Raw genomic sequence first — 25,415 nt, 5'->3', positions numbered from 1 at the left:
TATTTTATTATGATAACAATCAAATTTTTCACCCAAACATACTTCCTACAGTATAAATGCATTATTAAAGATTTGGTTTAGTTTTAATTAGTGTAGGCTTCAATACTCATTACTGTGGCTATTTAAGGTGCTCATAAATACTTATTTTCTAAAACGTCATCTAACTTCAGTCTTCCGATTTTGTCAGTAAATGTTACCTGAGCAATTTGTTATGAGTTTCAGTTATTTAAGATAAATAAAATGTTCACGTAGTTAAGAGATCCATTAAAAATGTTGTAATCTTAGAGAAGAAATTACACTTTGCACTAAAAATATTATCAAATTAAAACTTATTGATGAATTTATTTTTAAATTGAATATGTTATTTGTTTTGCAGTATCTTCCAATAAATTGACACAATTTGAAAATTTGATGCACTAATACGTATGAGGTGTGAAATTTTGAACCAGTGAGAAACTGTGATTGTGTAAGCACGCACACTTTCAACACAGTACACAAACAGGCATCCATTGCTGTCTCACTGGCTGGCACCCAAAAATTCCTAAATTTATTTTAATATGTTAGGGTAGATTTTTAGTAGCAAGAGAGGATAAAATAAAGAGATTTTTGCATGACAAAAAACATGTATGTAGTGGCCAAATATATAACAATGTAGGTTTAAGGAAGTTTTTTGTTTGTATATAATCGTTGTTATGACATTAAGAAATAAGATATTGATTCTGGATTATTGTTTAGTTTCGTAACATCATTCTTTATAGTGACAAGATATATTGTAAATGAATATTGAAATACAAAATCAATTGTGTTTTTTCAGGTGGCTCCAGATGACAGAAGGTTTTCATCAAAAACTCCACCAAGACGGAATCTTTTCAGCAGATGCAACTCATCAGGGTATTTATACAATTTAATTTTTAAAACTTGATTTGATACTGTCAGGATTCTAGTTGGTGCCGTATTCAGATAACCTTGCAGGCAAATTTTTCAATCTTTGAAAATGTTACCACTACCTTGTATTTTTATCTTGCGCTGTGTGATTTTTGTGAGATGTAACTTGGGCCTATTTTACAGCACGAATCATGAGCATTCCTATTTTACCAGAAACTCTTCTCTACCACCAATACCCAATGCAGAAACTAGCTTCTATGAAAAATCTCCTTATTACAGCTGGCTCCTCATCATCTATAACCGTTTTACAGTTGGAGTTAAAAATTAACAATCACTTAAGAAGTTAAAAAAGAACTCTAGAGTTTCTCTTTGCTCACTATTCTTATAATAATAAAGAATATTTGACATTCATGCCATAACTACTATTATGACATGGACTGAGACTATTTTTTTTTTTTTTATTTTATGACAGACAGTGTGGCTGGAGCCCATCAAAACATGTTAACCCTTCGCACACCACTAAGAAATCCATTAACTTTCCTATAATGCTAAGACAAGTAAAGTAAGTTCAAAGCTAATTTTTATTATAACTAAATTATAAAAGGTAAAAGAAAAAAAGTATAAAACAGGGCATTTTTCTTAAAATTAGCGTATTCATTGATAAAAATTAAAAAGAACTATTTACAAAACTGTTTATTTAAAGTAAATTAAAATTTTATTGTAAAATGTAATTAAACTGAAAAGTTTTATAAACTACTAATTATTAGTATATTTTAAATCACAACACTACCACGCAATGAAGAATAATAACGAGATACGTAATAGACACGCACTCGTGACAACCTTGTTTGTAATTATGTGTTAGGTTAGTTATTTACCTGAAGAAGAGATCAGATTGCAGATCTCGAAACGTAGTGTTACTGACTTTTTGTTTCACTGAACGATGGCAAATATCCGGAAAAATCCTGTTTCCTTCACTATGGATAACCACATATTTCAGGGCTAGCACTCAAAGTGTTAATAATTGTTATCTTTATTTCTTTTTATTTATCAATACTCTCCCTAAAATCCAAATGACTTTTTTCTTGTTAGACGTAGATGCTGGGGCAATTCTAGGATAAAAACATCCTAAAAACAACAGCGTCATCATCATTAACCAAGTTCCTACTTTTAAAGCTTTATTATTCATCATTGTTCTACCCCTTATGTATTCTTTGTTTGAAGTTTATTTTTGACGGTTGAAATGAAATGAAAATGAAAATGAAATGAAAAATTCTTTATTTTTACAGGCAAAGTTAGGGCCGCATGGCCCTTTCTTACACTTAACCTGTTGGCAATGTAATATTTAAAACATTAAATAAATAGTATTTAAGAATAAAAACAAAACATAATAAAGATAATAAAATAAAGAAATAATTACATTTACTCAAAGTGGTGAAATTAATGCAATATTTTAACGTGTAATAATTAAAATTTAACACAATAATAAATTAACCATCTCTACTATCTTAAAACATAATATAAATTTATATTTTTAATATACAAATAAATTAAAGTATTTATTGCTAAATGAACTTTTTCACACACAATCTCACATTCATCCCTCTGCCAGTGTCACGCCCACAGCATCTCAGACCGGAACTGCCCCAGCTAAACCGCTCAAGGTACATATCTTTCAGTTTCGCCACAAAACGGGATACTGCTATCGATGGAAGTAATTGTTTGGGGAAGGGCATTCCACAACCTACAAAGCCATTACATGGAATGACTTATCAAACACTGCAGTCCTGTGCTGAGGCATTCTCAAAATGTATGAGCCAGAGCGAGTGCTTCTTACACCTACATGAGACACAGATTTAAAAATATTCAGAAAAATATCTTGGAAAACCAAATTTTAATATTGAATGAACTAGTTTTTAAAATTTTGATGGATCTTTGATCTATTAATTTTAGAATATTTGACTGAATATAGTACGGTGTGATGTGCTGCTCCCGTCTCACATCGTAAACGTAACGTATACAGTAGTTTTGAGTTCTTTGCAGCTTCTCACTCAGCACTCTATGGTCATATCATTGATCACGGAGTTACAGTAATGTGAAATGTGGAAGTACGAGTGATTTAGTCAAGAGCAGCTTGATATGTTCTGGTAAAAATCGTTGTAAACGTTTCAGTGAGTGAATAGATACGAAAAACCCGTTTACAAATCTCCGCAACAGCGTCAGTCCAAGTCAAAGTCGAGTTTATAGTCAAACCAAGATCCTTCACCTTGTCGTAGTATGGCAGGCTGTTACCATTTACAGTTAACATTTCAATAGTATTGAAGTTTATTGAGTTTTCGTAAACGAGAGTGACAAATAATGATTGGTTTCGTTTTTGCATGGTTTAGTTCTCAGGCCATGATTTTTGGACCACATATCGATATTTGTAATGTCACTATTGATTTTGGGTGATACATTCATTAATGGAGTCAATTTTAAAGTGTGACTAGATTTGCAGGTCATTCAGCATACATGTGATATGAGCTATGTTTAAGTACAGACATGAATGTCGTTCACGTACAGTACAAATAATAAAGGACCAAGAATCGATCCCTGTGGCACCCCACAAAGTAACAATTTCCAGTCCGAAGTCATGTCATCCACCTTTACACACTGCCGTCTCCCTGACAGATAAGATCTCAGCCAAGTTAATACATGACTTGAAAACCCTATTAGCCTTAGTTTAGCTAGCAATACTTTGTGGTTTACGCTGTCGAAAGCTTTTGAGAAATCGAAAAGAGTGAGAATTGTGCCCTGTCTGTGATCCATAGCAAGCCTAATGTCATCCGTCACTTTTAAAAGTGCAGTTTCTGTACTGTGGTTGGTCCGAAAACCAGATTGATAGTCACTAAATATGTTGTTGTAAGATAGATATTCAGTGAATTGGCAGTGCACAATTCTCTCTAGGCCTTTTAGATAATGCAGGAAAGAATATTTATCGGCCTATAATCTGAACATGATACTGGTGCTGAAATCTTATTAAGAGGACGGACAAAAGCAGACTTCCATTGTGATGGGAAAAATACCACTCCTAAGAGACGTGTTGAAAATAAATGTGACTATTGGAAGGACAGCAAATAGAATATTCTTTATGAGGCGTATTGGGATACCATCGTACCCAACAGCATTACTGCGAATACGGCGTTTATAGCTTTCAAACACGTCACCTTGTATCACAGGTTTAAAAGTAAACTCAGGATAACCACAACTACGGCGAGGTAGGTTTTGAAGATGTTTTAAGTAGTCCTCCACTTTTTCCTGACTGAAAACTTTGACTACAAGATGTAAAAAAATTGGTTCAACTCATTCAGAGGTATAAGAACTGGCTGTGAAATACGTTGTTTTCCTATTTCAAGGCTTTTAACCTTACGCCATAAGTCGCTTGACGGACTGGTTTCCTATTCTCAAAAAGACCTCGAGTATATCTCAGCCTGGAATTACGCAGAAGTTGTTTAACCCTGTTCCGAATTAAACGGTACTGATCCATAAGTATCTGGTCATTAGAGCGCCTCGCTCTTCGATATAAGCTATCGCGATGGGCCATCAGGCTAAGAATATCCTTTCTCATCCATGGCACTGGGTGCCTCTTATTTATTCGTTTTTGTCACATTAAGGAGCATGTTTATCATAAACAGATAAAATTTGTTTATTAAAATCCATCCACCATGTCATCAACAGAGTCAAGATTCTCTAGGTTATGCCATGGGAGCAACAAATATCGGACATAAATTCAGCCTCATTCATGTTTTTAAAGTCTCTATACTTGATAAACCTAGTTTTAATCTTAGGTATATTTACTGAATAAACACAATAGATTAGGTCATGTTTTGATATGGCAGGGACTGGAAGCTGCGCATGAAGGACGATATCTTGTGGTTCCGAAACCACCATGAGGTCAAGAAGTGTGTCAGACTCGGCAGTGTGATGAGTTGGCTCCAGTGGCAGTATTGTTAGATTACACGAGTCAAACATGGAAGTCAGCTGTCTGTAGTTATAGTGTTGATTGTTTTTCAACAAATCAGTGTTGAAATCGCCCATGATCAATATACGACTATATCTGTGCATGTGGTGCAAGAGAGCATTTTCAAAATCTGTCATATGTCCAACTCTGGGTGGGCGATAACACACTCCCAGTAGTAAGTACATCCGAACCAGACAAACCAATTTCAATAAACATAAATTCTGGCCCAGCCGAGTACTCAGAAGGCGAAAAAAAGAAGCGGTTTAAAATTTAAGCCCTCCCTAATATACACTGCAACACCTCCGCCATTTTTTCCTGTTCTATCGTTCCGTTGCAAAACATAACCGGGAAGGAAAAAACTTCGCTTGACTGAATACTCGGCTTAAGCCAGGATTCTGAAATTCCAATTAAATCAAACTGTTGAAGGCCAAAAATTTCTCTAAGCTCATAAACATGCCCCCTCAGCGATTGCGCATTGATATGAGCGGCTTTCAAATGTCTAGGATAAGGAGATAAGGAAAGAGAGGAGGACATCAGCTGCGGATGGAGGCGAGGAGGAGTTGGTGAAGGCGGGGAGGCGGACCGGCGTGGCGAGGGACTGTGTGGACCCACTATCCCGGGTCCACAATCAACGGCGCTGTGACACGCCCGCTCCGGACCGCAGCCGCGACACTGACTGACTCACACACACGCACACACACATACAATACTCTAATTCTACGCAATAGGCCCTAATACATTAACCAAACACATGCCATGACAATTTCGGCTCCTTAAAGTTAATGAGTACAATGTTAATAGTATCAATTTAGGATGTCTTTCAATGATAAAAATTAAAAGCAAATGTTCTGAGAAGGAAATAAATAGCCAATATGAACTAATAATAGTATTAAATAAAAATTCAAATTCGATGAAATATTCAGTTCTACAACATATAACCAGAAACAACAAAATAAACAATATTTAATATAAAACTAAATAAACTGATTAAATAAGGAGTTAATACTTTATTATATAAATTAATAATACCCTTAATTTTTTAAATAAAAAAAAAAATATATACACAATATACATACATATACATGCAATTAATATAAAACAAAAAATCTGATTAAATAAGGAGTTAATACGTTATTATATAAATTAATAATACCCTTAATTATTAAATGAAAAAATAAATTACATGTAATAAATAAACTAAACATATCGATTTATACATACATATATACACATACATATACATACATATATATATATATACATACACACACATACATATATACACATACAGACTACATTATGTACTGCATATGTTAAAACTTACTAGCATTGGAGGTGCGCAGATTTGTTGCCGGTAGATCCGACAGCCGAGTCGCGCCGAACCCCTCCCCCCAGTTCCGTCGACCCACAACACTCTGCCATCTCTAGTCCAAGTGTTTCTAACACCATACAGCGCCACAGCCCTCCGGTACAGCTCCAGATGACGAGATGTTAAGTCCTCGCGAAATGGTGACTCCTGTGCTCTTCAACTTCTTTTTTGCGTCATACACCAACCGCCGGTATCTGTAGCTGATGAAACGGACAATGATGGGCCGATGTCGTATTCGTCCATCCGCTGCTGGTTCCAGCTGCTTACCGACACGATGGGAGCGGACATATGGCTTCTGCTGGCAGCTCGATGCCCCAGGTTTTCTCGGCAGAGCTTTACCACCTCGCTGTCGGTGCTCTCACCCTCCACCTCCTTGACGCCAAAAATTCTAATATTGTTTCTTCGCTGGTATTGCTCCAGCTCGTCCGTTCTATCAGCCAACTCCTCCCTTAGAGTAGTCACCTCGTCACGCAGCTGCTTAATTTCCTGGTTTACAGCTGAGGAGAGCAGCACGCACCGCCGCCTCGACAACTGTCTTCATCACTTTCAGACAGCTTCGCAACTAAGTGATTAAACACCTCTTCACCGGATAAGTATTTGTTGACGCAACTCTCAACAAAAACAGGGTCAAAGCTCTTATCAGTTGGCATCGTCGATGTCGAGCTGGGGCCGGACGGTACAGATAAGGAGCGCTGGACTTTGTTCCTGTTATCAGTGGACAGCGGGACTGGGTCGCTCTTAGAACCGGAACGCAGGAATGGCGGCGACCGGTACATGAAACTTTATTTCTAATTTATGTTCCAATATAATCAGGAGATATCGTTCTAACAGCGCAGCACTGTTCTCTACAAAAAACAAAAGTCGATAGTATCACAGTAAACCACTGATCACTCTCAAATTAACTAAAAACTGCTAAACAAATTGGAGCCGACACGTACACGCGTTTACTCGTCTTGAGTCATCCCCTCCAAGTCCGAGTAATAAAACGGTGGAAAGATTGTGAAGGAAACACGATTTTTCAGGACATTTGCTATCGTTCAGTGAAACAAAAAATCATTAACACTACGTTTCGAGATCTGCAATCTCTTCTTCAGGTAAATAACTAAAGTAATACATAACTACAAAATAGGTTAAAATAAACAAATCATACCAAAGCGTTGTAGCACGCCTATGTCAGGAATCACAACCACCATGTTGTGTGTCAACTTCACTAAACTCTAAAAACATGCACAACACTATTCGTCTGTAAGTCGTAGGTTCTTGGTAGAAGAATGCAGATGTATTGTGACCTGTATTCTGTAGTTCAGTTTTAATGAATAGTGTTGGTTTTAGTTTTTATTAAGTGCATGTTTTAGAGTTAGTGAAGTTGACACACAACGTGGTGGTTGTGATTCCTGACATAGGCGTGTCACAACGCTTTGGTATGATTTGTTTATTTTAACCTAGTTTGTAGTTATGTATTAGGTTAGTTATTTACCTGAAGAAGAGATTCAGATTGCAGATCTCGAAAAGTAGTGTTACTGACTTTTTGTTTCACTGAACGATGGCAAATATCCGGAAAAATCCTGTTTCCTTCACTATGGATAACCACATATTTCAGGACTAGCACTCAAAGTGTTAATAATTGTTATCTTTATTTCTTTTTATTTATCAATACTCTCCTAAAATCCAAATGACTTTTTCTTGTAGACGTAGATGCTGGGGCAATTCTAGGATAAAAACATCCTAAACAACAGCGTCATCATCATTAACCAAGTTCCTACTTTTAAAGCTTTATTATTCATCATTGTTCTACCCCTTATGTATTCTTTGTTTGAAGTTTATTTTTGACGGTGGAAAGATTGTGAAGGAAACAGGATTTTTCAGGACATTTGCTATCGTTCAGTGAAACAAAAAATCATTAACACTACGTTTCGAGATCTGCAATCTCTTCTTCAGGTAAATAACTAAAGTAATACATAACTACAAAATAGGTTAAAATAAACAAATCATACCAAAGCGTTGTAGCACGCCTATGTCAGGAATCACAACCACCATGTTGTGTGTCAACTTCACTAACTCTAAAACATGCACTTAATAAAAACTATACACAACACTATTCGTCTGTAAGTCGTAGGTTCTTGGTAGAAGAATGCAGATGTATTGTGACCTGTATTCTGTAGTTCAGTTTTAATGAATAGTGTTGTGTTTAGTTTTTATTAAGTGCATGTTTTAGAGTTAGTGAAGTTGACACACAACGTGGTGGTTGTGATTCCTGACATAGGCGTGTCACAACGCTTTGGTATGATTTGTTTATTTTAACCTAGTTTGTAGTTATGTATTAGGTTAGTTATTTACCTGAAGAAGAGATCAGATTGCAGATCTCGAAATGTAGTGTTACTGATTTTTTTGTTTCACTGAACGATGGCAAATGTTTGGAAAAATCCTTATGTATTATTATGACAACAGTAATGTCCACTACTCTACTCTTTTTCCATTATTCTTTTTTCCAATTTTTCGATAAGTTTATAATAATAATGTTTTATCTTCTGAGGAATTCAATAGAAGCTAGAGATTCACATAAGTGGCATACATAAGTGACATAAAATCCTTTCTTATTCTTTGAACGAAAGTATTTCTTCTACTTAGAAAAGGAAATTTTTCAAGATTGCATATGGAATAGAATAGAATAATTTATTGGCCACAAGATATTTCACACAAATACATAGGCAGGTCAGTATAATTTATAATTGTACTTCACTAGTTAAAGAAGTCATTGTCAGTCCATTGACTCAATAAAAACTCACTTATTGAATAAAATGCATTATTTAACAAGAAATTATATAATTTTGATTTAAAAGAACAGTCTTTTAATTTTTTCATTTCCATAGGCAATTTATTCATGAATTTAGATGCAATGTGCAGAGGGATTTTTTCACTTTTGCTAAGTCTATGTGGAGGTCTATGCACAGAGACTACCTTAAAATTATGTAATTATAATTGTTTTTAAAGTTCATCTATTTCCCAAATCTTGGGTGGAGGTTTCTGAATATAATATGCATAATTTATTTAGTCCTTCCATTGGGCACTGCAGTTGATTGACATATTTCAAGTGGTTGTAAATAATATTAAGGAGGAAAAAGTAAAAATAATGCTATAAATACTTACAAATGTGTGATTTATTCTCCACAGTTTATGACCTTATTACAAAAAAATTAAATCAGGTGAACATCCTCCTGAATGGATTTGACATGTACTTTCACAAAGTGATAACCTAACTTCGTCAACAATGGCTTGATTAAGTTAGTCAGTTACGCTATGCCTCAGAACATCCTGATGGAAATTAACGTCTATCGGATTAATGTCAAACCATTGTAATTGGGATTTAACATTCCCTTGCAACAGTCATAAAACCTTATGATTTAATAGTTGTAGTTTTTATATTGTCATTTTCAAAATAAATACGAGCCTACAATATTGAAAGGACAAATCCACACAAAACTTCACTTAAGTAGAGTAAAACAGCTTTTGATGCAGTTCTTTAAAACATTCGCTGTGGCAAAAATCATAATTAGGGTTACCGGATGCTGAAAAATTTGTATGTAGAAAAAACTTACCTTGTATGATGGAAAGGCAGGATTGAAGGTCTAAATGACGTTTCCGGCCGAGTTTCCTGGAACTGTGACGTCACAAGTTTCGGCCCCTACTGAGGCTGGCCGCATACAGGTATTGTGTTGGTCCCGTACTGTCGAAAGTTGTTGTTACCAGCGCTCTGCTGCTGATATCACTTACTTGTTTCATTGAAAGTCCAGGATGATTGTCCAAATGATATTTCCGTTTGTTTTTCTTTGACCATTGACGTTACAAGCTCGGCCCCAATTTCGGCCTGCCGCATATTATAGCCTTATCACTATTCTTATTAGTTATAATTATTATATACACTTTATACACCACCTCCACCTATCCAGTCTTTTACTGCAAAGAGTCATGGTAAGCTTCAAAGCACTGACCCATGCACAGGCCAGGCTTTTCAGGGCATGTTACACAATGGAAAGCAGTTTTCTCATATGGTTTGCCATTTTTCGTGCATTGCCTGCACTTCTTTCACTTGCTACGGCTGATGTTTGCCTCTTGGAGTTCAATTTTGTCTAGCTTGTGAGCCTCTTTTCTCATTCTTTTTTGACCTGGAGTTTCAACAACATTTAAGGGAGGCGGTAAAAGTCCTTTGATCACTTCCAATCGAAAATCATATAGCATCATTTTTTGGTTGTACATGTCATGCAGTTGATGTGCATTCATCAAAATCATTTGTATTGTATGTACAAAGATTTTTTTATACTACCTGATGGTTTTTCTTTCAACTGGGTGGTATGCCATCATCTGATCGGCACGATCAACACCACTCATATGAGCATTGTATTTTACAATTGGGAGAGGTTTAGGCTTAGTAAGACCTCTTTTGTCTACAAAATCCACCATTTCGTTTTTGTGTTCAGTCAAGATGTATAAGACTGACCTTTTGTCTTGCCATTTCCCAATCATTACACTATTTGCATAGCGTGCAATTGTCTCACCCTGCTTCAGGGATTGATTGGTTACTTATTGGGGTGCAATATATTTTTTCAGCTAATAATTTCGAAGCAAGGGCTTAGCTGTTATAAAAATTGTCCATATACACTGAATGGCCTTGCCCCAAGTAATCCTTCAAAAGTTGTAGGACAACCTTCTCCGTATGCCCTACACCACCTACGGTAGTATCTGATTTGCCCGTGTACATGAGGAATCTAAGAATAAATCCCTGATGCTCGTCAAAGTGTACAATTTGACACCAAACTTGTGCCTTTTGCCATTGATGTACTGACGGAAGTATAATCTTCCTCTCCACAGTACCATAACCTCATCGAGAGATAACTCTTTTTGAGGGTAGTAAACACTTCTCATTTTGTCGTTGAAGTAACCTACAACGAATTGAATTTTTTCTATGGAGTTTGCAGTACCGGGGTCAAGAGCATTGTCATTTGTTTTGCAAAAATGCAAACAACGCATAATGGACAAGAACCTGTCCCTCGACATAAAATTACTAAAACACTTGAAATTAAATAAATAATCTGTTTTTCAATAGTGTTGGATTCGATTCATTTGTATTGTGCCTGTGTGTGCAATAAAACGCCTAAAAATGTCTTCAGCTCGGGTACAGTGATGTCTTTCCACGCATTTATTCTTGATTTCGGTATCAAGGTTGGTTTACTGTATACACAATTGAATGCATAAGCATTTGTAAATTTGCAAATATTTTCTAGGAAAACATCGTCAAGTAGGAGTGTGAAAAAATCTATTGGGGAACCAACCCCCGGGACTGATACTAACAAAGATTCGGTTCTGACAAATTCAATAGGCCTCATACATGTTGTTGTAATACTCCAAGATGGAACCTCAATAACAGTAGTATCGTCGTCACTTTCAGAACAAGCAGATGAATTGTCTGAGGAAGAGTTGTCAACAACTCTTTGTATGAAATTCACAGAACCATCACTGTCGTAGTTTTGTTCATTTCTAGAGTGAAAGTTAGTCTGACCGTGTTTTAGTTAGTACCTGGCACTGCAGGAACCATTTTTATAAAAATAACACACAAATAATGTAGAGAAAGAATTACACAGTTGATATACACAAAAACAACACACTAAACACTCAAAGATTACAACGGGCTCCTATTGAAAAAGAACCGTAACGGGTAAACGCGAACGAAACCGATCACAATAAAGCGTTGGTCATAACCTAAAATGCAGCAGAGATTCAACAGTCTACAACAAATGGCTGAATCACACTGAGGCTTTGTGTGTAGAGCGACAAGGTGGCCCTATTTGGGGACGTCCGTACTGCACGCGCAGGTCGGTCATCCCCTAGTGGGGCCGGCCGCACTGAATGAGTTATAGTTCATTGATGACCCCCAGTATTTAATCTGTTCTGTTTGTTTACGAAGTCAGAAAGATAAAAATGTACTTCATCAGCCCTTTGGAAAATCCGCTAATAAGTAACTTAATTATTATTGATGCTGGGGGTTTCGTACAATATATCACTATGATGATGGTGGTGCAAAACGCAAGACGTGCATTATTATTAGGTTGCCAGAAAGTTCTCATGGTTTTGTGTTACTATTGTTTTACGACGAATTGAGGATCTGGTGGACGCTGACCCATTGTAAACAGCTTGAGGGATTGTGCAGGAACTAGGCTTCAGTCACCATGCAGTTTTAGAAGGCTTAAAATGTATTGGAAAGGTAAAAAACGTCGAAAAGTGGGTGCCCCACGACTTGATCGATCAACAGAAATTGTCACGTTTCGAGATCTGTTCTTCTTCGCCTCTGCAAAACTAAAACGACCCTTTTTTGGATCAAATCCTGATGTGTGAAGAATAGTGAATCCTGTAAGATAACTGAACATGTTTGGAACAGTGGCCAATGGGCCTCCGAGGCACTTTCCAAAGGCGAAAAACCACCAAATGCATAATATGGTTACTGTATGGTGGTCTGCAGCCGGCGAGATCTTCTACAATTTGTTTTTTATTCTGGCCAAACCATCACAGCAGAGTCCTATTGTGAGGAAATGGACAAAATTAACCACAAATTTTGTCAGCAGCAGCCAGGACTGGTAAATATAAAATGTGTGATCCTGCTCCATGGCAACGCCAGTCTGCACGTTGCACAAATCACCATCCGAAAATTAAACAAATTGAACGTCAAAGTTCTGTCTCACCCACCACATTCCTCAGACCTCTCACCAACAGACTACCACCTTTTTTTGAAGAACCTTAATAACTTTTTCACCGATAGAACCTTCACTAATCGGGATCAGGCAAAAACGGCTTTCGTCGCCTTCATAGAATCCCGAGCACCAAATTTTTAAGCTGACGGAATCGATCGACATGTAACGCTTTGGTACATGTGCTGATTCTGCTGGCACTTGTTTCAATTGAATCGGGTTAGTATTATTGATATTATACCATTTGAAAATTTTACCTATTAAAACCATGAAAACCTTTGTACCAACCTTTATTTTTCTTAATAAGAAAAGAAAATTAAAAGAAAAAAAAATTAAATAATAAAATTAAAATAAAATTTTTTTGTGAGGATAAAATTTAATTCACATTCTTATGGCAAATGTCAGAAATCCTTTCAATCCTCAATAATCAACAACAATTCAATTCAAATTGTCAATTCTTTATTGGCAATTTCGTGAAGAAATGCTATAGTGTCGTATATGTTAATACAATGTTAGGTCAGTTAGTTATAATAAGGCATACAAAATTTTAATTTATATAACTCTTGGAGCTGTGTTCACGGGATTCCATGTAGAGTGTGATATGTAAGCTCTGGGTATGTGTCTTGAATTCATCCAGGCTGTAGATTGGATCTGCAAGTAGCAATTTTGTAATCATGTCTTCAGCTACTTGGAGTCTCTTTTTTGAGTTCTGGTAGTAGTAAATTGATTAGTCTGCATCCACCATATAAGGGTTTCTTTGCAAATTTTGTGCACTGGAGAGGCAAAGTCATGTGGATTTCTTGTTTGGTTGTTATGAAAATCACCAAGTCTGTTTAAATTTTATCCTAAAGCATATAGAACGGTTTCTAAAATGTATACTGCTGGTGCTGTCAAGATTTTGAGACTTGTAAGTTTGTCTAGAACTATCTTCAGGTAAATAAAACCAGGACTATCTCGAGTCCTGTCATTTTTCTTAAGGTGCGCTTCTGTACAATGAGGATTCTCTTGAATTATTACTTGATGAACCACTCCACACATTATGCCATACGCTTTCAATAAGAGCACGGTAGGCTGTTAGGGTAGCTTCAGCAGTACTGGTGGCCTTGATTCTTTCTAAAAAACAATTGCTGTACTCAATTTGTGGCGGAGAGAGTCAATATAAGCATTCCATGATAGGCTGTCAATGGTCATATGAAGATGTTTTGTTGATTCAGTCAGTGTGAGGTTAGGTGGTCCTGAAACTAAATTCTTGTGTCGTCCTAATGTCATTTGCTTGGTTTTGTTTTCTAGATAATTTTTAACACAGTATTCCTGAGCCATGCTAACTGAAATTAGGGTTGCGATCTCCAGGCTTTCAGCTGTTTCATCAGTGTATGTAACTGGTCGACAATAAGCTTCAAGATATTTTGTAAGATCTGAGATGAAGAGAATGAATAAAACAGGTCCTAGGATGGATCCATGTGGTACTCCTCTTTTTATGCAATGGAGCAGATGTTGCTGGCTTGATTTCAACAATCTGCTTTCTTTCTTTCTTCCAAATAACTCCTGAACCACCTAAGAAATTTACTTCTGATTCCCAGGCTATCCAGTTTCTACAAAAGGCGGTTGTGGTTGAGGCAGTCAAATGCCTTGCTAAGATCTGTAAAGGTGCTGGTGACAGTGTTTCCATCTTCAATGTTACCTACGATGTGCTCTACTAAATCTACCAGTGCAGTTATGATAGATAGATTTTATGTTGTCCTTCAGGTAGTAACTGGCAAACTTCAAAATATTGTAGAAGTCGGGTTGAGGTCATTGTAGAACATTAAAAGAACCATTCTTTCTGTTACTAGAAGATGCATTGATACTTTTAATTAGATGCCACGTTATTAAAATTCATGGCACTAATTAAAGTTTATAGAAATATTTTAAAGATGGTTTTAGAATGTTCATTATTGTTAACATTGGTGCTGCTGAAATTTATAAGCAATAACAATGTTATAAAAATGACACTTCACTAAACCACAAAATTTCTTTGTAGTAAGGAACATATTTTGCAAGAACCCGTTAAGAATTTCCGCTGGTCGAAACATCTAAGAAACTTGTGCAATCCAAGTCAGCTGATTTATAGCAACCTAAACGCAAGTCAGAAACAATGAAAAAGTATTCTTTAACGACAAATTTATGGAAACCAAAGTTATTTTGGTATTTTTAGAGTTCTAAATGAACTGTTTTGTAATATTGTGTAAGATATAATGATAGTGATTTGCAGTAGCGGCTGTGTATTACATCTGTGATGCCTCTCTGGTGTCATTGGGCCTTAATTTGTCACTTTAGTGATGTGTAATTTGATAACTTAAACCAAACATAAAATATTGATTCTAAACAAAATAGGCTGATCACAATTTTCCAATGGCATCCCCAAATGTATTTCAAAGGGGTGTGACGACCCCAGCATATAGTTCTAAGACCAGACCGGTAACATTGTATGCGGTCTTAATCAGCCAATTTAAAGTATTAAATTATCAGTAATATATTTTATTTTTATTCAGCATAACATCTAATTGTAGTAACGAGTAATGAATATATGCAGTCAGACTTATTAGGTTAAGCAGTGCAGGTGGAGAAGATATATAGTTTGATTCAGCACATGAATTGTAAGTCCAAGTCTGTCAGCAGTAAGCCTGGTAACTTTCCATACCCAGAGCAGGTGCGCAGTTACTGGGTGTTAAACAGGCAGGAATTTGCTGAGGTAGCGTCTGGAACAACGCTGCTCCCTGGAGTTCATTGTTCTGAGTGGCAGTCGTGCCGGGGTTTTGAACGCGTCAAGCTCGCGTGAAATCGCTCTCTCTCCGTTCTAAATTTGTAATTGTTGAACTGATTTTAAATTATGCAATAAAATTCAAATTGTTTTCGCAATAAACTAAATTGTTTTATTTGGCCAACCGAGGAGAGAATTTTTATTACAGCAACCTGGGCTAGTTTCCATCACCGTGTCCGAATTAGAACCCGAGAACATTTAAAATTAAATTACGTGTGGTCGTCACGCCACAGGGGAAAAATTGTATTATAAAACAAAATAATAAAATTAGATTCCTGTTTAGTTTTATAGTTTACTTCAATATTGTACTGCATAAACAAATTTTTAAAGTAGTTTCTTGAGTGCCAATAAGTAAAATGAATGTTTTTTTTTCTAGGCATAGAAAGAGTTTATCTGGTTCATCCATTATCTCCCCCAGTACGAGGGAACTTAAAGCAAGGAGTAAAAGTAAAAGTGAGGTACTTGCTGCAGATGATAGTGGTGGTGGTCTAGAAACTTCAGATCTAAGTCCACGCCCCAACACATCATGGGGAGTTCATGAAAAATGATAAGGTATGTAAGGTTTTGTATCTTATATTAACGCACACTTATGTTTGCAAAATCGTTATTATCTGTGTATCATCTAAGTTTTCCAGTTCATAAAGTGTCAAAACAGCACTTAAATTGGTGCCTTTTGTTGGCCTTGATATATTATGTACATTTAGACCAAAAGCTGTGACTTTCAAAAGTCCGGAAGATAGTTTACTGAGTGAAAAAATAAGACAAGTTCAAATCTAGGTAGAGGAATGAAAACGCAAAATAGGGAATAAATTATGAAATTTGAAGTTTTTTTAGTTAAGAGATCTTGAAATATTCTGGAAATTAATTATTTTTTGTCTGTATAACGAATAACCAAATTAATGTCACCAGATTATAATTCTAAAATTTCTGAAATTTATTCAAATATTCAAACAGATAATCAGATTATTTAAGAGCATCATTGAACACTTCCATAATCGAATCTGGCATTCTAAAAATGTTGATAACAATTATTTTTATAGTAGGCAAAACAACTGACGCTACTTCAAACACCTTTTCAACACTGAATTGCTCTACATTTATTGGTACATAATCATAAACAAAACTATTACGAACAAATATTCCCCCATGCCCTAAGTTTTTCCTACAATAATTGGCTGCCAAATTATACCCACTAGGCAAGTAGAAAGTATTTAGGAGTGACGATAACACATGACAATAGAGAAGAAGTTGAAGTCCAATGTAGATTAGCAGCAGCAGATAGAACATACTGGAGCCTTGCAAAACTTCTCAAAAGCAAACTATTAATGAGGAAAGTTAAATTAAGAATTTACAAAACCATGATCTTGCCAGTTTTGATGTACGGGTCAGAAGTATGGGCACTCACAAAGAGATCCCAAAAAAAGTTAATAACCTTTGAAAACAAAATACTAAGAAGAATTTTTGGACCAGTTCAAGAAGGAGACATATGGCGGATCAGGAAGAACAGAGAATTAAGATAAATATACCAAGATCCTGATGTGATTGCACTGATCAGGAGTAAAATAATGAGATGGATGGGCCATGTTGCCCGTAGGGGAGAAGATAAAATGATAAAGAAGGTGTGGCGAGGGGAACCAGAGGGAGTGAGGCCGTTGGGCAGACCTAGGATGCGATGGAGAGATCAGGTGGAGAATGATTTAAGAACGATTGGCGCTACACTGGAAGTGGCTCAAGATAGAGGAAGTTGGAGAGACATTGTTGGCGAGGTCAAAAACCATCTGGGTTTCGAGTGGCCACAGGAGTAAGAGTAAGAGTAAGTAAGGCAAGTAGAAATCCACCTCCAGAGCAGCAAGCAAGCCAATGTTCGTTAAGGCAAATTATGTTATTTTTTTATATTTTTTATGTTGTCACATAACACGATGTACAGTAATTAATTAATTACCTTATGGTAGATGACATGTCAATTTGTTAAAAATGCCTAGCCTAAATTAAAACGTAAATAAATTAATATAAATATTGTGTAGATAAGGCATAAAGGATAAAATTTAAGCATAAAACATTGAACATAAGGTATTAATATAAATCAAATATAACTTGTATAAATAACATGTAGTAATAATATTTAAAGATAAAATATTAAACACTAAACATTAAATATAAAAATAGACAGGAAACAGAAAAAATCCTCAACACAACCTGAACAAAGACAGACAATTTAAATAATTATTAAAAACTTATTGCTTTTCAGTCAAGAATTCATTCACACTGTAGAAACACTTTTCCAGCAAATAGCCTTTCACTTTATTCTTCAAACTCTCGAAACAATTCTCTAATTTGATATCATAGGGCAAACTGTTGTACAAACGAATTCCTCCATATTCAGGCAATTTCTCAAAGGCTCGTGTTTTGTGTAAAGGATAAATAAGAGTACTATTGTGTCTGGTGGAATAATTATGTATATTTGAGAATGAATTGAAATTTTCTATGTTTTTTCTTGATCATAGTGAGTGTTTGGTATATATAAATTGATGGAAGGCTTATATATTTTCATTTATTTAAAAATATATCCAACACGTCTTCTGTTGATGTGAAGTTTCCCGCTGACATAGAGTCCACATTAGTCTGATTGGGTTTGGTAGGCCCAGATCGAGGTGATAAAGATTTTCCTTTGTGTCTTAGGTTCCCCCGTATCTTCATTGCCAACCATGTCTTTCCAACTAAATTTAAATGCATACCATGTGCAGTATGCATGTATCTCCCAGCTGTACTCACTTCTACAAACCTTACATTATCATAATGGTCACTTAAAGTTTTTAGTTCCAGATTAGTTTTCTTAACCGGTAAGTCATATCTTTGAGGTAAATCCACTAAAACCACTTTTATGTCAGTACAAAGTTAAATGGTACTTTTTATGCCGTCCGATACTTCTTCGCTTCTGCCAACATCATTGGAACCACAAACAATAATCAGGATGATATCTTCTTTATCCGTTAGTTCTTGTTTTACATTCTTCAAATTTAAAACCTGCTTGGTACGGCCTCCAGGTTTAACAGAACCAACAGGCTGATACTTTTTAAAGGTTGGGTTTTTTGAATTTGCTAATATGCAAAGATAAATCCTCTCCATGACTGTCTGCATAAATTAAAATTTATTTTGTAAGGAACATATTATTCTTCAGCTGCCACAGAGTTTTAACTACATTGGGCATCTTTGTCCGGTACTGTCAACAGATAAAAACGATTTTCTGAAAGAAAACTGCCATTTTCTTCATTTTTGTTTGTCGTATGGGAGATGTTTATATGATTTAATTTACTTCCTTCACTAACTACTGATGGGTAGAGTTTAGTTTGAACAGTTTTTGAATAACTTACTTGAGTATTCAGTTTTTAACTAGATACATTTGGTAAATAGTAACGTTTATTTTTCCTCTTTTCAACCAAAAATTAGTTTTCCTCAAATTTGCTTTTGAACTCGTTCATTTTCATCTCCTGTTTAGTGGTTTCTTTATTCCTTAACCCTACATCGGGCGCTAAACGGAGTTTTCCTCTGTGTATTTTTTATTATTAAAAATAGTAATACTTTTCTGATGTTGGCAGTCGTTTCCCGCAGTGTACTTCACGAGCATCTTTCGGGGAAGCGAAACAATAGCCTCCCGCTTATCTTTGTCAAAATCTGTCAGTATGAGGTCTACTTCCGTGCGAGACTGGACGATTCCTCCGTGAGCGCCCGATGTTGTGTTTGTAGTGCTTGGACGAAATCTCAGTGAGCGCCTTATAGTGTTTAGCTTTTATGGAGTAATAATCCGTGTGCGCCTAAATGTGTGACCTGTGATGGTTTCTTTTTAAGTTTTACAATATATTTTATTTTAATTTTGTGAAATGGAGAATGAAAATGAGAGGCTTGTCAATACAGTACCCGTGTGCTAGGGAACATTTCAGTACTGTTTATGGAGTAAACATTGTCGTTATAAGAACCAGAAGGAAAATGTTTTCAAACTTTGTGTAGTGTTTAAAAAAATTTTTAGTAAAGAATAAATTTTTATTTTAGAGTAATAATTGACATTACAATTGTATAATATGTCAAGAATTGAAGTAAGTTGTTTTTGTAAGAAGTTAAAAACTAAATTAATTTCCATATATTATTACAGTGGGTTAAACAATTTTACAATTAATTACATTATTCCTTAAAATAAATCATGTTGTTATTATACAGTAACATTTTTTAAGATTTTGAATTTCTTATTTGGAAAATTCATTACATAAGAGAGTAATTTTTATTTAATTTCTAAAAATGAATATATTATATTGTAATTAAATCAGTATGAATATTTAAACATATAAAAACAGTTTAAACGACTATGATATCCATTATTCGCTAACCTGGGGGAAACCTCCGTGAGCGCCTGATGGTGTTTCTAATTTTAAGCGCCTGATGGAGGGTTAAGAGTAAGTGAAGTGCAGTTAAGATGGTACCACTTCAAACATTGATCTCTATATGGACAGCTAGCTCGACGATTAATGTTTTATTTTCTCAAAAACATGTATAGTTGTTTTACTAACAATAATTTCTTGATGTTAATGAAACCAGGTCTGACTTCAAGAATAAAAATTAACCAAATAGTCTCTTGTATCAGTTGTCAGCCAATACAACTGAATAGGTCCCTTTGTCAAAACTTGGAAAGGGTCTATTAAGATACAATAAAATCTGTTACCAATTTTTATTAAGTTAAGTAATTAAAATTATCGAAATGTTACACTTTTGCATTAGAAAGCTTGGTTTAACCTTGCCATTCAAATTACTCAAATGACTTTTTAGGTTAATTGCTTGGTAAAAAATTTGATCTTTGATGGTTAATTATTTTATTGAGATTCAAGTCAAATCTATAAACTAAGTAGAAATTTAAGAATCTCAAATTACAAATTAAAACTGTACTCATAAACACACAAAAACGTTAAAAAATCACACTGAAAAGGGAGATTCAGCATACCACACCACACTAGGCAACATTAACCATGTAAAGTGTATTACCAGTTTATTTTGTATTATTGTAATTAATAGTAAATTATAATAAATCTTACAAATTTGTCATATTTCAGGAATAATTCAACATCTCAACATATAGGTTTTGAAAGGCATGGCAAATATGAGGAAAATTGTGTTATTTAACCCTTCCTGCGCTACGGCAATTTGGGACGCACCATACCCAAACGCTACATATACCTCAAGATCTTTTTTTCCATAAAGTCAACGCTAATGTTGTTTTTGAGTTTGTTACCATATAAAAAGACCTATGGGGACGAAAAAAAGTATAATTTTTTTAATACGTTTATTTAACTTATAAAACAATATAAATACACAAAATTTAACTAAATGTTGAACAAAATATTACTATCATGTACAATATTATAGTATATTATATGCATAGTATGTATATTATAGTTAAAATAAAACATTAATGGATATAAAAAGATCTAAAATTAGCCAAATCGTTCAAGGTAACTTCAACGTGTGGTACGTCTTGAAACACGTATCCGGGTGCAGGTTCGGCTGGGCCGTGCATGTCTCGCACACGTAAATGGTCTCCTTGCGTAAACCGTAAACTATAAAAATGAAACGCACATTCATAAAAATATAATATAATAACAAAAAACCAATTTGACAACGTAGGCACAACAGTTCCATTCGCAGTCCGTGAAAGAACTAAACCGGCGAGTTATTTTGTCAGTAGCGCTAGTGTCTGGCAAAACAGGCAGTGGCATGGGTAGTGCGCCGCCATTTTGCAGCTTGAAGAACAACCGGGAGGCGGGGACAACTATTACTGTGTTTTTCTATTGAGGAATTTATGCTCCAGCAGCTGCTGCAGTCCAACGGCAAAAACTGGGAACTACTTACTCCCAAAAATAAATTCAATGTTTAAAAGCAAATATATTTGTCAACAGCGTTTTTTAGCAAAGTAAAAATTGGCGGTTATATTTGTCAACAGCGCACGAAGGGTTAAGTGGTACCGTTTATTTTATATAAATTACTAGTTGTTATCTACGGCTGTGCACACAATATTTAAATTCAATGCCCTTGTCATATAATATAATGGAGTCCTGTGAAATGTTCCAAATATAAGTACGCATACATCAAGCACACATTACTTGACTCTTATATCGTGTTTTGCCCATGTAGAAGCATTTCTGGTTCAAATTAATTATACAGTATTTATGACACCATAGCTGATTTTGCCTTGTTTTCCAATCAAGTAAATACAAATACATAGGTCTCAGAAATTTACTTCGATTTACTTCTAGCCCTTGTCATATTGTCATATACTTCTGACCTAAGAAATTTCTGGTGCCGTAGTTGAGTTTGTCTTCTAGCCCCGATGAAGAAAATATAATATACATACAGATATAAATATATTCTACGGATGCACTGAAGGTCTTTAAATGCAGAAGAGAGTTATTAGACTTCTTTGTAGTTTAGGGCCAAGGGACACCTGTAAGCAACACTTAAAAAAAACAAATCGTTCCACTTCCTTCACTGTTTATGCTCCAGTGTCTTGTATTTGTCAAATCAGCCTTCCATCGATTTTTTTGAGAGGAATCACCATCACGATTATTCAACCAGAAATATCATAACATCTTGCAATACTCCATCCACAGAACCCACATTTTTGAAAAATCTCTATCGTACATTTGCTTCAAAATTTGCAATGGTTGCCCAGACCACATAAAACACGAGCCATGTTTCAGAAGGTTCAAGGAGCTTGCTGCTGAATTTCTTCTTCAGAACTGCTTCAGCAGCCTCTCTGAGTATCTCAGTTACCGTAGTCAGGACGTCTGATTAAAAGTGTTGACAAATTTTCCTCAGCTGGAAGCTTAACTCTGTCTCAAACTTTAAATTTTGTTTTGTTATCATTTGCATGTCGTTTTGGAATTTTTACAATTTTATACGGCAAACTTGTATTTCTAGTTTTAATGCACATGACTCTTTGTATTTTATGTAAATATTAAAATTGTATTCCTTGGTTTTAGCAGATGTTTCTTTGTATTGTTCTTCACATGTTAAAGTTGTACTTTATAGCACACATTTGACAAGTCTGCTGCCGAGGCAAATATTGCATGTAAGGGCGTTCAGAAGATGTAAATAAATATGTAGCACTAAATAGCGTATCTTGGTCAAAGGTTGTCTACTTCAGGCTATTTAAATTGATTAACGTATTGTATCAGCTATGGCAGAGTTTGTCTTATTACTTTGATAGAGAAAAATATGTATATACAACACTCGGAAACCTACTCCGGTCATAAACATATTTTCAGTGCCATAGTAGGGTTTGCTTTGTTGTCCTGATAAAGGAAAAATATATCAAAAGGTGTCTACATCCGACCATTTAAATTCAATTACGATGCCACAGTTGAGTTTGCGTTATTGCCCAGATTGAAAAACTGTCTCTGAAATCTACTAAGGTCAAACAGTGTGTACTTCCTGCTCTTGTAATTTAGCAGTAATTTAGTAAAAATTGTAAAAAAAATTGTAATTTAGTAAAAAGTCTACAACATTTCTCGTGTCATAGTTGAGTTGCTTTGTCCCGATGAAGAAAATATATATATACACATACTGTACACATACGAAGAACTAAGAAGCCTATTACGTTCAGGGGGATAACCCTATCTATTTCCGGTACAAGAGGAGAATTCTTATTAAGTTGAGGCAACATTTCAAAATAATTGTTTATAAGATTTGTTGTTATAGATGTCTTGTTTTTCGGACTGTAATCTGGAATAGAGTGTATCGTTGTGGCATGTTGGTGTTCATTTATCTGTTTTACTTTAAGTCACTGTAAAAAGTATTAAATTTCAAGGAAGCCTAACAGTTTCGAGTACATTAAGTGAAAAAAATTGTTCTCAGCTTTGTTCATTAAGGTTGGTTTTTCAACAGTGTTTAAATAGTATTTACAAACCATTAGATGTTTTAAATTCATAATTTGTGTAGCCTGGAGTAAAAGTTAGATATTAACTTTGTCTTTGTTATCTGCATCATGACTAATTAAGCACTGGTCTAAAATTTAAGTTGTTAACAACTGTTTCTGTTGCTGTGATGGACTTCAACTGACAGTGTCTACAGCTCTGTTTATTGCCAGTTAAATTGTGATTAATAAACATAAATATTATCATTTTTCCTGAATTAAAACTATTCCATGTAACTTTTCAGATCTTTCTCTTCATATAAACGTTCCTCGGATTTCAACGAATATTTTACGAAAAGAATGAGCCGAAATCGTGTAGCTGTTCTCGAGATTGGCGTTCAGCAACAATTTTTGTGATTAATTTTTATTTATAAGATTCATTAAATTGTATTTGTGATACAATAATAAAATTGTAAACTTATTATGTGATTTTGATATATAGCGATTGCAGATAAACATTTTAACCATGAATATTTTTGTTTTTCAGATTTGGGGTGCAATTAATGGAAATCTGAAGTTGTGTCGGAGATATGTTACTGGGGACTCCAAGTATTACTCGTAACACTACTGTTGTCCACTTTTTACAGTTTCCTTGTGAATAACAGGATAAATATGTTTTACATCAAGTTGTTTTAAAGTTGTGACAAAATAAAAACTACTATTGATTTTCTCATTTAAATGTTATAAAATAAATATAGATGAAAAAAAATGTATTTATTCTGTAAGCTGAGTTCAGTAAGTACATGGATTTTAAGTATAGTTATACTTAATAAATGTTCCTTTTATTAACTAAAATAATAACTGTTATTTAAAATTGTTCTATTCAGCTAGGCACCTAAAATGGAGTGATAAATGAACATTTTAGTTATTTCTTGGATCTATACTGTGGGACAAGCTTATTTTTACCATGTTTAATGTTTGTACTGTTGTTGAGAAACCAGTGGAAGCATTCCTGACTAAGAAATTTGATTTCTTGAAAAAAGATACCCTGGTATTCTCTCTACTCAATTGTGAGGACTTAAAATGCGCATGGTTCGTGGGTAATAAAAAGCAGATCAGTTCCATTCCTTGCATATACAGAATACGGCGTAGAAGAGGGGTGACACGGTTGAAAAATTCGCGGAGGAGTGTGTCACTTGGATAGACAGAGGATGCGGAACAGAGCATGCTTGTCTCATTTTTACATGGATTACTTGATAAACCTGGTGAGATGACCCGTGAGAAGATGAGCAAGCCTGTGGCTGAGTACTAACTGGTTTTTGAAGGTCAGTGTTGGAGTATTAATGAGTCAGGACAGGGATAGAGATATGCTCAGGCAGGGAGAGGAGAGAATAAAGGATGTTATAGATGAATAAAAATGTATTTATTCTGTAAGCTGAACTATACTTAATAAATGTTTCTTTTATTTAATAACATAATAACTGTTATTAAAATTGTTCTATTTAGCTAGGCACCTAAATAAAAGGTAATAAAAGGCAGATCAGTTCCAAACCTGGTGAGATGACCCGTGAGAAGATGAGCAAGTCTGTGGCTGAGTACTCACTGGTTTTTGAAGGTCAGTGTTGGAGTATTGATAAGCCAGGACAGGGATAGAGATATCCTCAGGCAGGGAGAGGAGAGAATAAAGGATGTTATAGATGAATAAAAATGCATTTATTCTGTAAGCTGAA

At 35.1% G+C, this 25,415-nt stretch overlaps 1 protein-coding gene across 2 annotated transcripts in view; it reads left to right on the top strand.

Annotated features, from left to right (window-relative positions):
* The window catches only part of LOC124369993 (putative uncharacterized protein DDB_G0285869), a 62,392-nt gene extending 37,888 nt beyond the window's left edge, over positions 1–24,504 (top strand). For both annotated transcript variants that reach the window (XM_046828253.1, XM_046828252.1), the window contains 3 exons: positions 815–891; positions 16,168–16,343; positions 24,233–24,504. In XM_046828253.1, coding sequence (XP_046684209.1) covers positions 815–891; positions 16,168–16,339 — 249 coding nt within the window. In that variant the 3' untranslated portion in view covers positions 16,340–16,343; positions 24,233–24,504. The remainder of the gene's footprint in view (positions 1–814; positions 892–16,167; positions 16,344–24,232) is intronic.
* Positions 24,505–25,415: the final 911 nt, after the last annotated feature.

This window comes from Homalodisca vitripennis, chromosome X (assembly GCF_021130785.1).
Source record: "Homalodisca vitripennis isolate AUS2020 chromosome X, UT_GWSS_2.1, whole genome shotgun sequence".
NCBI classification, from domain to species: Eukaryota; Metazoa; Arthropoda; class Insecta; order Hemiptera; family Cicadellidae; genus Homalodisca; species Homalodisca vitripennis.
This window is presented reverse-complemented; position numbering and strand designations above follow the sequence as displayed.